The sequence below is a fragment of the Mesocricetus auratus genome, unplaced genomic scaffold (genome assembly GCF_017639785.1).
Source record: "Mesocricetus auratus isolate SY011 unplaced genomic scaffold, BCM_Maur_2.0 Super-Scaffold_100008, whole genome shotgun sequence".
NCBI lineage: Eukaryota > Metazoa > Chordata > Mammalia > Rodentia > Cricetidae > Mesocricetus > Mesocricetus auratus.
The window spans coordinates 47,147,565-47,163,370 of record NW_024429192.1 but is presented as its reverse complement, the minus strand read 5'-3'; the positions used below and the strand labels follow the sequence as shown (position 1 = coordinate 47,163,370).

The following is a 15,806-nucleotide window of genomic DNA, read 5'->3' as shown; positions in this document are numbered from 1 at the left end:
GAAACACTAAGACACTTCATGAAGAGTGGATGTCTTCATAAGAAATTTGCTCCTTTGAGTTACAGGTCAAAAGCTAGTCTTCCCATTCCACATCTGTAGTACAGTGATTCTAAACCATCCCACTGACTTGTGAACTCATTTCCTCACTTAAAGCTTGTATCCTGTTTGGGATGTTTTTTGTGGTAAAAATCTGTGAGTTTTGCTGTGTCCTTTAGTTGGTTTGGGCTTGCAAATGTACAGCTGTCACCCATAGAACTTGTTAGACTTCACAGCTCAGGTGCTGATAGCCACCAACGAGGTGAGAAAACAGGTGATTTCCCCCAAGAACCAAGGAATAACAGACATGAGAAGTGGAACCTAAATCCTGGATTCTGATTATCGACTTTGTTCACACAAAGGGCATCAAATGATTCTACATGACTGGTGTTTCTGTGGCCTGGCAAATTTTGACAAAATTTTTCACATTCAAATAAAGACTAGAGGAAAAATGATAAGCATACATATAGTCATTTACTTTTCTACTTATCTATGCATGCCTTACAGAAAGGCAGCCCCACCTTATCTAGTTGACACAACATTAAAAACAGGTATTTTATTAAAAATTTATTTATCTATTATGTATAAAATGTTCTGCCTGCAGGCCATAAGAGGTCATCAGATCTCATTATGGATGGTTGTGAGCCACCATGTGGTTGCTGGGAATTGAAGGCAGGACCTCTAGAAGAGCACTTAGTGCTCGTAACCTGAGCCACCTCTCCAGCCTGACATTTATTAACATAAGAAGTTAATACTGTAACAAACCTCTACATAGTAATAACAGGAGCTCACTTCATATGTTTCTATATGCTTTTGGACTTGTCAGTTTGTTAAAGCAGAAAAGCCAGCTAGCATCTCTCCTAATGAACAATATGATTTAATTATAATCCTCAACCCCAATAAATTAATTTTTGCTTCAGGATAATGCAGGTTTAAAGCTGAACTGATTCTTCTGCAAGTTGAGTCACACAATATTTAAAACAATATTGGTATTCTTCTAGGTGTTTGACTCCAGTTGACATGGAGGACGTTGGAACTTCATGTACTCTGGGAGCGTTTACTTAAGACTTCCTGTTACATCTGCTATAAAGCATTTCAACAGATGGACTCCAGAATAGGTCATTGCACTGTGAAAAGAAAAGGAAACAAGGTTTTCCCTTGCCTCAGAGGTTGTAACAGAACAGAATTCATGTTATGCAAGGTTTTTTTTTTTAAAACAAACTTATAATCCCTTCTGGTCTATCTTCCTTCTGTCAGTTTCGTGCAATACTCTGCACTTTCTAAAATAGATTCACACATCTATTCTGATGATCCCCAACATCTGATCCATTCCTTTCACGACTTTAGACATTTACCACCCCTTCCATTTTGCTTTCTCTTCTCCAGAGTAATTAGTTTGGTCTTTTTGTGACAAAAATTCAAACACCTTGAACTGTAGCATCACTACAAACTGACTTTTATGTTTCTGTCTCCATCCACGCAGAGGTGGACAAGTGTGGTCTCTCAGGCCTGAACATACTCTGGTTTTATAAAAGGGGGAATCTTGCCTGCCATGCTGCCAGTTCTGTTAGTATGTATACCATTTTAGATTTTCTGGCTAAAACTACCATGCCGAAAACAACCTTATGATGGCGTTTACAACTGACCTAAGCATTAATAATTTAAAGGAGATCCAGGTTTGATGCGTCCTACACTGATTAGCACTCTGCATTCATGTGCAATGTTTCTCTTAACTCACAATTCTCTTCCCAGAGTCAGTTCTCGTCTGCTTGGAATTTTACTACACAAAGACACAGAAGCAATTCGACTGCCTACTCACCTATTTTTCCATGTCATTTATAAAATATACCATTCGTAATATTAATCTATGAGGACACTTTATATCTATACTTTTCTCTATGTTGGGCCAAATTTCATGCATAAAAATTATCACTTAATTTTTGTCTATAGGTTCAAAGTCAAACCTTTCAGACTAAGTGGCTTCACCTTCCTCTTCAAGACAGCAGCTTTCAACCTGTGGGTCTCGATCCATTTGGCAAACCTCTATCTCCAAAAATATTGATATTATAATTCACAACAGTAGCAAAATTAGTTATGGAGTAGCAATGAAAACAATTTTATGCTTGGGGGTCAGCACAACGAACTATATTAAAGGGCTGCAGGTTAGGAAGGTTGAGAGTCACTGTCCTAAGAGAATATAGGAAGGACAGAAAATAAAACATGACTTACTTACAGTACTCAGTTGTGAATAGGCCAAACTACATGTGAAGGAATGCCTGGAGCTTTAACAAGCAAGTGAGCAAGTGTATAGACGTCTACAAGGTTTTGAGAGCTATGAGCATATTCTGTAAATGACTGCTGTGTACAAGTGAATAGTGAATTTCTTTCAGGACAATGAATAGGCTTCCATGTCTCAATCCATAGATTCTAAGTGGACTTTCTAAGGTGGGTGACTTTCTACAGGACCTTGGTCACATGTGGTAAATATGTATGGCATGCAGCAGAGAAAGCTGTCATGTCTAAAAAAGCAAATGCCTTTAAAAACAGCAGGAATCCAATAACGTGGCTCTTAAGCCTAACCCTGACATTTATGACTGGCCAGAAAGGAAATCATATATTTCAAGTGTATGTATCAATCACGACACATGATCCTTCTACTGACATTTACCCGTGAGAAAATGGACTTAGGAAAATGGATAGTTGCTTTAAAGCCAGTAGCCTCTAACAGAAACTCACAGATGTTATACAAAATCACGGCTATCGACCCTAAGGCCAGGCTCCTTCCACTTGAGCAGACAGCATTTCTCACTTGTAGCCTTCTATGTGAAGCAGGCATGTTTACTATGAAGATCAGTGCAGCACGCTGTATGTGCAGCACTCCTCACCCGCCCCATTATCCGTTTTCATGTGGCTTTAGCTAATGCCAAGCCACAATCTGACAGGACTGGCTTTTGGTATGTAGTGTATGTATGTATACAGCAGTGTGAAGCTAGTGCCTCATCAGTCCCTGTTGTGAAACTCCATGATTCCATTGATGAAGCTCCCAAAATTATTAGTTTTCCCTAGTAACATCATGCTGTTAATTCAAGCTCAGCTTATAGTAACTAAAATTTACATTTTTTCAACATAGGTATATATTAGCCACGTGTGCTTTTTAAACCCACTTGATTTCTTACTAAACAGTTAAATGGCTGTTTTATATGACAATGCTGAGGGCTCTGGAAGGAATTAGGACTTTATTCTGACCTGTAGGATTTGCACTGCACTTGTAGGATAAAGGCAAAGGCAGAGGGCAGGTTTGAACGTAGGTGACTGGAGAGAGCACTGTGTAGGAATAAGGAGGGGGTCCTGCAAGGCACATTCAGAATTTCAATTTCAATCAGATCTAGACTGATATGACTAAAACGGCTAAGGGGACAGTTCCACCTACATCACACTGTGACACTTTTTTTTTTAAATTTTCTCACAAATTATCACGGTGCCTCCCACAAACAAGTCAGGGCAAGGAAACCAGAGACTGATGCTCCACCTGCCTCAGTACGCAGTGCTTACTGCACCTGATACACAACAGAAGGAAAAACCCAAGTGTTTCCACTTCTAGTCACTGCATCATAATGTCCCCAAATTTACCAGCTTAGAAAACGCCTATTCTGAGCCGGGAGTTGGTGGCGCACACCTTTAATCCCAGTACTGGGAGGCAGAGGCAGGTGGATCTCTGTGAGTTCGAGACCAGCCTGGTCTACAAGAGATAGTTCCAGGACAGCCTCCAAAGCCACAGAGAAACCCTGTCTTGAAAACCAAAAAAATCAAAAACCAAAACCCCCCCAAAAACCAAAAACTAATCTGTCTGTTCAGTTTAATCCAAACTTGAAACATTTTTCTTCTTTACATAGGCCTATTTTATATTAAATTTTTAATTATTTTTGTTATTTTTAATCTCAGTTGTACATAGTCTTCACGGAAGTAAAATTTTCCTGTCAATTTTCAGGCAAGCTGAGCTGTTATGGCCTGAACGAGCTCTTTACCGGAAGTGGTGTTCATTGAAATTAGTGCTGGTGAGAGGCTCGCCAGGTGGAAGCGCTTGTTTGAAAGCTGATGACCTGAGTTTGAGAGGCAGCTCCACAAGGTGGCAGGCAGCAAAGACCGGCTCCAAAAAGGCACCCTCTGACCTCCACAGGCACACAACTGCATGCATGTGCTCACACACGACAGATAAATAATAAGTAAGGGCTGTTTGAAAAGTAAAGCTTTCATTTCTGTCATGGTCTAGGGTGGAGCTAGGCTGAAGCAGGAGAATGAAGAACCTTTAAGGGAGAGCAGGCATGAACAGAGAGAGCAGATAAAACACTAACAGACTGTGAAAACTCACAGCCAAACTGGTTCCCAAGTGGCACCTCAATCAAGGAACACCGATTTCATAGTGAAAGCTCTTTCTTTCTTTTTTTGGGGGGGGGTGTGGGGTTTTGAGACAGGGTTTCTCTGTGTCAGTCCTGGCTGTCCTGGAACCCACTCTGTAGACCAGGCTGACATTGAACTCACAGAGATTTCCCTGGTAAAGGCTTCTAGTACTAAATGTTATTGAGCAATTTGACTCTTACCTTATAGGAAACAACTGAGGAAAACAGCCTTGTGTTTGTGTGTTAACAAACTTCTGGATCTGAAGCACTTGTTTTAAAAGATAGCCCTTGGAAGATTTGTCAATTTTTGTTAATACCATCTATAGGAAAAGGAATTTAAGTATTAGAAATAAAATTTATCAATATAGTTTTACACATTTTAATTATAATTTTTCAGTTAGTTGAGTTGGTTCAAGTAAATTTCTTAATCTCTATCTGCTTTCTCATCTATAAAATAAAACAAGCTATAAATAATTTGCTGATGATGAGATAAGCTAAAATATGTCATATATAAAGTGTGCACTGTGTGTCTGCTACTTAACAATGCTTTAGCACACATGACCATAATGCCTTGGGTTTTATTTAAAGATCAGTGAGAACCAGAACCACATTTATAACTAACACCAGTTGTTTTATGTGATTACAATGTATTTTAGAGTCTAAGATATTTAAATGAATGTAACTTGACTGAGCCACATAAAGTTGCCAATATGTAACAATTTTGAAATCAAAAAGTTTAATTTTACATGTAATACTCAAAGGAAAAATTAGAAATTGGGTTCTTTGTTGGCTATATCTACTACTATACTTGTATCCTAGGTAAATCTAGAATGTTACTTACCCAACTATAGCAGAGGAAGGTCAAAGCATGGGTGATTACAAATCAAGGACAAAGTAACATTTCAATCTATCAGGTTTTCCCGGGGAATATCAAACACTCAAACATACACACTCTTACTTGAAGCTGGTGGTGGTGGGGCGCATCCATGCCAGGCAAGTGGTGTATCACTGAACTATAATTTCCCTAGGCTAAAACTTAAAGTCATCTTTTTGTTTGTTCTTCTCCCCCTTCTTGGGTACCTGGATTATTAATAACATCTTAATTCCTTTTCCAAAGAAGAAAAATAATATTCCTTTCAGCTTGAACTGAAGGAAATACATGATTTCAAAGTGGTATCTATGATACAAAATCAGGAATACTATTACTTCACAGGCAGTTTGATAATATTTAGTCATTTTTATACTAACTCCTTGATGCATTCTAACAGTCCCTAATACTTCATAGGACCCATGCAAATCCCAAGAATGTCCTAATTTCAAGAGTATAACAAAAGTGGTTGCCAAGTTGCATGGCTTTATTCACATGAGACTTCACTGCTTCATTTTAGTGGTTTCTGTCATTTTTGAAAAGTAAATTATAGTCATTGGGTTCCTCACTTTTCTTAAAAATGAACTTTAAAAGTCTATCTATCTGGAAGCATTACGAAACAAAATGTGGATACTAACCCACCAATCTGCAGTTTAGTGTAGGTCAATTTTATGCTGGCAGAAAAACAGCCAATGAGATATTTCTAAATTTTTAATTTTATTTCATATGCACTGATGTTTTTCCTGCATATATCCCCATGAACTTAAAAACTTAGAACTGAAAGAAGGGAAAAATAAGAAATTGTCACAGCACCTAACGGCACTTTTGATTTTTGTGTGTGTGTGTATATGTGGTACATACATGTGTTATGTGTGCAACAGTGTGTATGTGTACACATGCAGAGGCCAGAGGAGGACACTGAACCAGGGCCTCTCACTGAATCTGGAGCTGGGCTGGGATCCTGTGGTCTCCAGCCTCTATAGTATTAGGGTCATGGGCACGCATGTGACCACACAGCTCCTGTGGGTGTTAAGGACTAGAACGTAGGTTCTCATGCTTGTGGAGCAAGCATTCCTACCCATGGACCCATCTCCCCAGCCGCCTCTATCTTCTGAGGGAATGACTGCTCACTACCAACAAGTATATGTGCATATTCATATGCTTCCCAAACTGTGATTTCTAACTGCTACCCTAACTCTAAGGACACACTTACCACATACGGCAATGAAAACTCTTCACACATTTCTACGGCAATATTGTCTAATTTGGTAATTCCAACAACACTATCCACTAGCAAAAATGTTCTCTTCAAGCTGTAAGAATAGAAAGAAAAGTAATGGCAATATAAGATATATTCATTCATGTGTCTCTTTCATCCTAGAAACTTCATTCTGTAGTCCACTAGGACTCAGTGAAGTTTGTTGTACTTTGAATAATTAAATTTACCAAATACCAATTTATTTCAATAAGAACATATTAAGCCTACTGAATCTTAACAGAAAGATAAATGAGATTTCTCCTGTGTAAGTCCTTAAAGTCTAGTGGAAAAGAGACAAAAATTAAATTCATTGTAATTTTTAATATTACTTTAATTTTCTATCTTTTATATGTAAAGCTAGATACAAAATACAAATTACACACACACACACACACACACACACACACACACACACACACACACACACACAATTTGTGATGCTGAGACCAAATCCAGAGCCTTTAGCAAGTCAGGCAAGCACTCTTCCTGAGCTACATCCTTGGTTTTTTTTTTTTTTTAAAGAATCGTTCCTCCCTCCCTCCCTCCCTCCCTCCCTCCCTCTTTTCCTTCCTTTCTTTCTTTTTTTCAAGACAGGCTTTCACTGCATAGCCCTGGCTACCCTGGAACTCTCTTTGTATACCAGGCTTGCCTCAAACTCAGAGATCCACATGCCTCTGCCTCTGTCGGGATTACAGGCATGCAGTACCACTGCCCGTTATGAATAATAAATATATCTCGTAACATTATTTTCTTCTAGAGTGTGTAATTCTTGAAACACATTATTTGCTTGATTCCTTATGGAGATCAAAAAATAAAGATAACATTTTCGGAGTTTGCAGTGACTGATCTACTTTAAGACAGAGTGTACTGAATTTTATTTAACTCAATTAGCTAATTATTTTCATTTTCAAAATTAGCTAGCTGAGAGTATAGTTTTTTTTTCTTTTCAAAATGAATGAACTAACTTTTGAACACTTTTTTGTTTCACCTTGAAAAAAATAAATGAAATTAAGATTTTCCTGAGCTATAGGCAGATGCTAAACAGGCAGTGTATATCCTGGTCCTTAATACTGCAGAGTAATATAAGGGTAAATACACCTACAAATAAGTCATTTGATAAATCTGAAGTAGCTGTCATGTGTAGAATACCCTTGATTTAAAAAGTGCTTTGGTACTAAATGTGTAACTATTGTAAGAAAAAAGTTTCCTTACTTCTTTCGTTCTTTTAGATAGGTCTCTACCATGTCAACAAAGTCTTCTGGGGCTCTATAGCCATACCCTGGCATGTCCACCAATGTGAAATATTTTCCAACTTTGAAAAAATTCATTTTCTTTGTGTGCCCCTGATAAAGTAAATGGGAAAAAAAGCTGGCTTAAAATATGTCCTTTACTTCATGACTAGAAATGTTGTCTATTCAATCAACAAATATTTATTAAAACTTGAAGATTAGTAGCCACCTATAATTAAATCGCAATTAAATCTCTTCAATTTATTTTTTAATAAAATGTTTAGCTTAAACACTTTACATTTCATATGAAAAATGCATAGACAAAATATTTCAGAGTCTTTCCTATAAACATCACCCAGATTTAAGTTGTATGTCTGTCATTAGTTCTCTGATGAACATTATACACAGAGGAATGAATTAGGGTGCTGATCAAATGTTTATCCCATCACACAGATTTTTTTTTTTTTTTTTTTTTTTTTTTGGTTTTTACGAGACAGGGTTTCTCTGTATTGTTTTGGAGGCTGTCGGTCCAGCCCGGCCTCGAAGTCACAGAGATCTGCCTGCCTCTGCCTCCCGAGTGCTGGGATTAAAGGCGTGCGCCACCATCGCCCGGCCACACAGATTTTTATAACACCCATATCCAAAGTCTGATATTTCTTATCTGCAAACTAGTGTTTCCCTAAACCAAGATATTTTGTATGTTTTAGTGTCCTCATAGACTTTTTAAAAAAAGACTGTGCCACACCATAATTACAAAGTGTGACTAAAATCGATGGAAAGATAAAATATGGCTACTTATGCGTTTGTGTTTATGAAACACTTAGGAATCAGAAAAGGAAAGACAACTTAAAGCCAATCGCTTAGATCTTAGAAAAGATACTATCAAAGGAGAGGATTTTTTAAAATAAATGACATTAAGTTCCTGGTTAGCTTATTTGCCCATATTAGGAAGTGCTTTTAGAATTGGATATGCGAGAGTGAAAAGACTCAACCTTGTCTATTGTCTGTCCTCCTATAGAAGAATGGGCTCCACCCTGTCTAAAAGTCATGTTTAGTTGGTGAGGAAGAAGAGGAGTGAAGAGGAAGTGCTAAGGAATGGAATCATTAGTGATGAAGCCAGAGAATCTATTACATGAAGTGAGGGGGGGGGGCAAACGTTTGCTCGCGGTTTCACGAAAGCGGTGAGGAACAGTGAACATTAGAGCTGGTCTGTTACACAGATACTGAGGTAGGGGGAACCAGGGATGAGTTTTGAGAAAAGGCTATTTTAGATACCAGTTGAGTCTGCAGCATTGAAAAGGAAGCAGAAGGAAGGGGGGAATGACAGAAGGCCAGCAGAGCAGAGTGTCTGTGAAGACAAGCACAAAGTGAGCGGCCTTGGGGAAAAGAGTAAACATGGAAAAGAGTAAGAATGTACGAGAGTGTGTAGGAGTAGAGAAGGTATAAAGGATTATAGGAGATAAAGCAAACTTGAAACCCGTTTTTCCTACAACTAATGTGGAACTTGATGCTATTATATAAGGAAACAGCAAACAGTAACAAAATGCTTAATTTGCCAGTTGGAGAAGATTCTATCTAAAGGATACTTTCTTCAAGATTTTGGCAAGACCTCTGCAGTCAATTTAGCCATACTTCCCTTTTTTTCAGGAAATACACAGGCGCTAATGATATGTCTTACCTTACTATTTGTTTAAAAGAAATGTCTTCTCTAGGAACTTAGCAATTATGATCTCTTGCACCTTCCAAAACTTAGGTCTCATTTTAGTACATTCAAGAGATACCCAGCATACCGGTTTTTTTGAGACTCTGACTTCTACATCAGGGGCCATTGAAAACAAGGCCTTTATCAAGGAGGATTTTCCAACATTGCTTCGGCCTATGAAACACACCTAGTATGAGGGGCAAAAAGGAGAACGGAGAGCTTAGAGAACTGAACAGTGGTTTATTACTGAGTGTTCTATTAGCGGGGCTGGAGAGATGGCTCAGTGGTTAAGTGCACTTGCTGCCAGAGGACTGTGGTTCAATTCCCAGCCCACAAGGCTGCTCACAAATGCCAGAAACTCCTGTTCTAGGAGGCTCGGATGTCCTCTTCTGGCTTCTGAGGGCAACAGGCAAGCATGTGGTGCACAAACACGCATGCAGCAAAAATGAAGCACCGGCTACCGTTCCAGAGACCGGGGTTCGATTCCGGGCACCCACATTGCGGCTCACTGCGGTTCTCCACGGGCAATGCACAAGAGGCAGTGCATCTACACCGAGTTTTCTGTTTGTTTTCAATGTCTCTCACCTCGGGCTGCTGCAGGCTCGGGGCGTGGTCTAGGCGGACCGCGGAGCTGAGGTACTCGATGCGGTTCCGGTCCGTGGCCTCGAAGACGCTCTCGGCCCTCGCGATGTCCTCCAGGCTCGGGTCGAAGAGTCTCTGTTCGATGAGACCTGACCCGGTGTCCCCGACGAGGTACTGTGCCATTTCCCGCAGCGGGTACACTACTTTCGTTAGCTGTTTCTGAGGTAGCCTTAGCACTTCAGCAAAAGCAGAGGACGTGCTGTAAACCCGGGGCCAACGCCCCAGTGCTGGCGCCTTCTCAAAGAGCCTCCCCATTCTATGCCACTGTCCAGCAGCCGCCATTGTTCTCTCCCAGAATCCTCAGCACGATTTCATTCATAGACTCTGACAGGACAAGTGAGAGTCTCATTGCCGCGGCGCCTGCTGGGAATTGTAGTTTTCGAGGGCCTTCTCGCCTACTCCAGCTTCTCACCGCCAAAGACTGCGAGGATGTGGGGGGGAAAGCCCGCCGACTTTAACACCTTGGCCTTACCAACTGTGCATCAGATTGGTGTGTTCTGTGGGAAAGTCTCTAGCGGTTTCCCGAGGTGCGAAACCTACCTCGTCCTGTGGTCTTTGAGGCACAAGAGAAGGATCCAGAGAGCAAAGCTCTTGTGGATTCCAAGCCCCTTTTATCTTCTGTTTCTGGTCAATGATTGACATTTATCATAAGTTCACATCATTGAGAAAAATACGTTTGCAAAATTAGAGCTGGTGAGAAATGTGATTGGAACAGCACCTCATTTTCAGAGAAGGGACTGTAACTCTCCTGTAGACATGCAATTGGAGCTGCAACTGAGAGCTTACATCCAAATCCATAAACCGAAACAGAGCTGAGAATGGCAGGCGGCCTTTCAAGGTTTAAAATGCATTCTCCACCTCCAACAAGGCCACACATTGTAATCCTTTCCAAACAGTTCCACAAACCAGGGACCAAGTATTCAAACATATGAGTTCGTTCTCATTCAGACCACTACAAACATTTAATCACCTTTCCCCACTCTGTTACTCCAGTATTTTTAAAAGCATCGGCATATACCCGACACATAAATTTTAGAAAGATGACTTAGAGACAATATATGCAGCTACGCTTTCTCTGGACATACGCAATCAAACTCTTCCCAGTGTAGACAAAAGATCAAAGATGAGACATGCATCTAGCAGTTAGATCTACTAGTGAGAGGGTGGAAACTAGAATTGGATTTAGGGGAACTAACCCCATTAAAGTTGCCATGGGAATCTTAAACAGCACAGAGAATTGTGGAAGTTCAGGAAAATCAAGCCAAAATCAGTATAAAAGAAGATCACATCTGATAAATGAGATCTTGCAGTAATACTGCGACCCTGGTTCCTGGTGTTTTGTCAGTATGAAGTAGGTATTAGTCTATAGCGACATATTAGGAGTCAGGATCTAGCTTTATACACCAGAGGTTTGTCTGGGCTTAAGATTGAGAATAGAATTAGCACTAGTGAGATAAAGCAATATAGATTAGAAAAACACAGTCTATACACAGCATATAGTGTCCCGAATGGAATTCTTAATATTCTGTCTTTCTAGCCCATTCTGTTGGTTTTGCATTCATTCCTATCCCACTAAATGACAACAGTATCCCCTCAATGTATCCAGTCAGACTTCTTTCGGGAAAGTCTTGATTTCTTTCCTTATATCCCACACTTAATCAGTCAGCAATCTTCCTGACTTAATCTTTGACACATCCTGAATTTGAGTCTTTAACAGATCCACTGTTTGTATCGTGTTCCCAGCCCCCATTGCCTCTTACCAAGATAATTGCTATACCTTCCAAAAACTGGTTGTCTACCATTGCTTTTTACTCCTTTAGGTGCGTTCCTGACATAACAGCAAACATGATTCTGTTAAAATGAAAGTGAAAATCTCCAGCATCTTCCTGCCAAAGAGAAGTCAAAGTTCTCCCAGTAACTTAAGAAGTATAGGTAGCCCCACTCTGTGTATACTCCTGCCTGGCATATTTCCTTCCAGATGCTATTACATGGTTTGCTTCTGTGCCATTTGGCGTGTTTGCGGCTATCCTTCTGAAGTGGCTTCAGTTTTGAGAACTGAAGAGATAGCTCACCACAGAGTCAATACTTTAAAAAAATCAATAAGACATAGACAGATATTGCATAGTCCTTAGAGTCATTTTTATTTTATTTATTTATTTTGGGGGGGTAGTTTTTGAAACAGAGAGTGTGTTGCATAGGTCAGACTGACCTCAAATTTATGATCCTTCTGTCTCAGTCTTCTGACCAATGTACCACCAAACGCCAGATTTAGAGCTAAGAGTTTTCACTAAAATTCATGTGATTGAAATGCTGTAGCTCTACTCTACCAGGCTTAGCTGTAAAGGACAGGAAGGAGGTTGATAGATCAGTGAAGAGATTGTGCCATTCTTATAGATCATCACAGTTATTTTTCTGTTGTTGTCTGTCTCTGAAACGAATGGCTTTTTGACTTCAAGCGATCATGAGCTATGTACAGCCAGTAGGTATCAGGTTTATGGATTCCATCTAACCCAAGAAGAAGGTAAGCAAGCACAATAGGCCCAGACAGGTAGACAGAACCATGGACATCAGAGAGTCAGCAAGAACAAACCACACAGGTCAGCTCTTATCCTTGTTTAGACGCATCCCACTTTGAATGTCTGTATAGAGATGAGAGTAGAGACACTAGAAAAGCTTGCTTTTAGATAGAGGGAGAGGTTATGGTTTAGACTCAGTGTTTGTTTTTACAAAGGTTCTTTCTTACCTTCAGTTTCCACTTCTTAACAACAATAATTATAATTTACTTGTGAAAATAGCACGCCGAGTGGTGGAACCTGTACTGCTAGCACTTGGGAGGTAGAGGAAGGAGGACCAGAAGTCAAAGGTCACTTTCAGCTGCATACCAAATTTAAGGCCAGCTTGGATTACACAGAGCCTATCTCATAAACATTATTGAATTCTTTCCATAAAAGGAATTGATTTGAGTATCAGGGATCAATTATGGGCAAGGCCCAGTCATATTCAAATTAAGGGCCTGCAATGGGAAGGAGATAGTGGGGGAAAGAAAATGATGTGGAGAAACTCCAATACAGAAATTGCCTGAATTGTAAGAACTACTGTTGGGATGAATTATTTGTTTAAAATTTATTTTAAAAATATTTATTTGTGTGTGTGTGTGGGGGGGGGTCATGTGTGTGGATATCAGCAGAGGCCAGAAGAGAGTGTTGGGTCCTCTGGAACTGAAGTTATAGGAGGTTTTGACTGTCTCAACATGGGTGCCTGTAGTCAAATCCAGGTCCTCTGGATGAGCAGCAAGTTCTCTTAAACACCGAGCTATCTTTTGAGGGCAACTTTAAAATTTTTTAAATTATATTTTAACTTGTCTGTAAAACTTTCCCTTTAATCAATTATATTAGCTGTAACTCAGCACATAGACACAGGTTTGTGGCCCCAACACATGCAACATAGTGCATGACTTTTCTACCTAATTCATTTTTGAGGGTACGGGTTATGAGATGTGAGAGTCACTATGTTATCATCTTGAGAAGTAACAGATGTATTTCCCAAGACCATCTTTGGTAGTTTATCAAATTATTGAATTTCATTTATATCTCATTAATGTTCTTTTGTAGAATGTCTCCAGCAACTTCAAAGAATTGTGTTGTTGTTTTTCTTCTTCTCTCTGTGTAGACTTCTAGAGCTTCTTTTAAGGTTGTATCTGCCACGCTGACAAATTTCTCTAAAGAGATCTGGAGATTAAATATCAAATACTAGTAATGTAGGAGGTGAATTCTTAGAATAATTTGAGTTCTGAGAGGAAAATAAAAATTTGTTTCCATCAAGTTTTTTGTTTTCAACCAATAAGAAGCAAGTTGCTTTAAACAATATTTCCCATTGTTAATTCTGTGTTTCATTCTAACTATAATAATGTTACTATTTTGGAACTCTTTGCCATCTATAGCTTGTGCTTTTGTATCAGTTAAAAGTGTGTGTGTGTGTGCGTGCGTGCCTGTGTGTGCATATATGTGAGTATGTGTGAGTGTGTGTGAGTGTGTGTATACATGTGCATGCTGTAGTGGTTGAAAAAAGCATGGGAGCATGGGTTTTTATGTTCCAAGTGAACAACAATTTATTAACATCTTAATCTTTATTACTTATTAGGAAAAAATTTTTGGTGGACATCACTTGATAGTAGATCAATACTATATATCAATACTACATTCAAACCTGTAGAAGCTTGAATGAGAATGGCCCCCACGGGCTCAAATATTTGAATACTCAGTCCCCAGTTGATATAACTATTTGGGAACACTTAGGAGGTGGCCCGTTGGAAGAGGTGTGGCACTGGGCACAGACTTTGAGGTTTCAAAAGCCTATGCCATTCCCAGGTAGCTGCCTCTGCCTCATACTTGTAGGTCAAGACATCAACTCTCAGCCACAGCTTCAGTTTCATGCCTGTTGACCTGTTGTGATGCTCTTTGCTGTGATGGTCATAGACTCCAACTTCTCAAACTGTAGGGCCCAACACATTCTTTCTTCTCTAAGTTGTTTGGCTATGGTGTCTTAGCACAGCTACAGAAAAGCAGCTAAGACAATCTCTAAACTACATGTCATTGCTTTACTGATAATAATAGTACACTCTTTGACACTCTGAAGAAACAAAGCAACATCCCACAGGTAGATGTAGTCATATATGTTCCAGTTTAAAGCTCATTCTAGGATAGATTTTTGTCTGGTACCTCCACTCTAGCTTCCAAATTTGCTGATATAATAGGAAGATTCACGAAATTCAGTACACGGTTGTCTCTATGGCTCAAATTTGTCACACGAAAGGATGCAAATTGAAGGAACCGACCAGAGTTGACGGCTTGAAACACAGGCTCAAGCGTCTCAGAATTCTCTCCTGTAGCACAGGTTGCATTTACACCTGTCAGAAATGAGTTGTAATGTGGGAATGCTTTTCACAGGGGGAGATCACTGGAGTTGGGGAGTCTAGGGTTTATATCAAGGGCTAGTCACATACCTATCTTGTAGTTGTGTAACTGACTTTATGAAATTTCAGATACTTAGAAGGTTGGTGATCAGGACTGGGATCATGAATTTCCACATAGAATGACAAAAGCTTTAAAGGAATTTTAGAAACAAAAGAACATAGGAAAGCATGTGTTCTTGGTGGCAGCATTTTCTCAGGTGGGCTCTGTTTTGCTAGTAATAAGCAAAGACTCACATGGCTCAATTAAGGAAGTTTTCCTGACTCAGCATAAGCAAAAAAAAAAAAAAACCAACAAAAAACAGCAAGTTTTTTTTTAAGAGGCTCTGCTAACAATTTAAAGGTGTGTATGCACAGCTGGAAATGGCAGTGACCACATCTCTAAGCCAACAAACTTTTGCTGGATGCCGACATAGACTAAGGCGATGAGCTGGAATCCCACTTACACCCGCCATCTTGGAAAAACTGCAGTTTAAACAGCCGTGGTTTTAACAGATAAGACATGTGGCCATTAAAACATAAAGATAACGTAAAGTCAGACTTGAATGAAGTAAAAGCTCTAAAGGTTTACAGTGTGTTTAAAAATATACATAGGATTGAGAGAGAAAAAGAAACAGCATAGTGGTAAATAAATAGAGAAGCCAGCTGTGGTGGTGCACACCTGTAGGATTTGCTCCAGAGGCAGAGGCAGGAGGATTTCCAAAG

General features: G+C 39.6%; 1 protein-coding gene across 2 annotated transcripts; it reads right to left on the bottom strand.

Moving 5' to 3' along the window:
• Positions 1-491: 491 nt before the first annotated feature.
• On the bottom strand, positions 492-10,441 carry Gtpbp8 (GTP binding protein 8 (putative)). Of its 2 annotated transcripts, XM_005074756.4 has the most exons (6): positions 10,076-10,440; positions 9,579-9,677; positions 7,772-7,902; positions 6,515-6,614; positions 4,635-4,753; positions 492-1,163 (listed from the first exon to the last, which is right to left on the bottom strand). In XM_005074756.4, exons 1-6 carry the CDS (start codon positions 10,412-10,414, stop codon positions 1,094-1,096), a joined length of 858 nt encoding a protein of 285 aa, XP_005074813.1. In that variant the 5' UTR covers positions 10,415-10,440; the 3' UTR covers positions 492-1,093. The 2 variants fall into 2 exon arrangements, with proteins under 2 accessions (XP_005074813.1, XP_012972359.1); XM_013116905.3 differs by lacking the exon at positions 9,579-9,677 and having other exon boundaries at positions 10,076-10,441.
• Positions 10,442-15,806: the final 5,365 nt, after the last annotated feature.

What these genes read in the sequence shown, in the direction of transcription:
- Gtpbp8 (XM_005074756.4), bottom strand. Translation starts at nt 10,414, where the DNA reads ATGGCGGCTGCTGGACAGTGGCATAGAATGGGGAGGCTCTTTGAGAAG. An exon ending in TCAGAGTCTCAAAAAAACCG is followed by an intron (nt 7,903 to 9,578) that starts GTATGCTGGGTA and finishes TTACTTTATCAG; the next exon opens with GGGCACACAAAGAAAATGAA. An exon ending in TATCTAAAAGAACGAAAGAA is followed by an intron (nt 6,615 to 7,771) that starts GTAAGGAAACTT and finishes CTATTCTTACAG; the next exon opens with CTTGAAGAGAACATTTTTGC.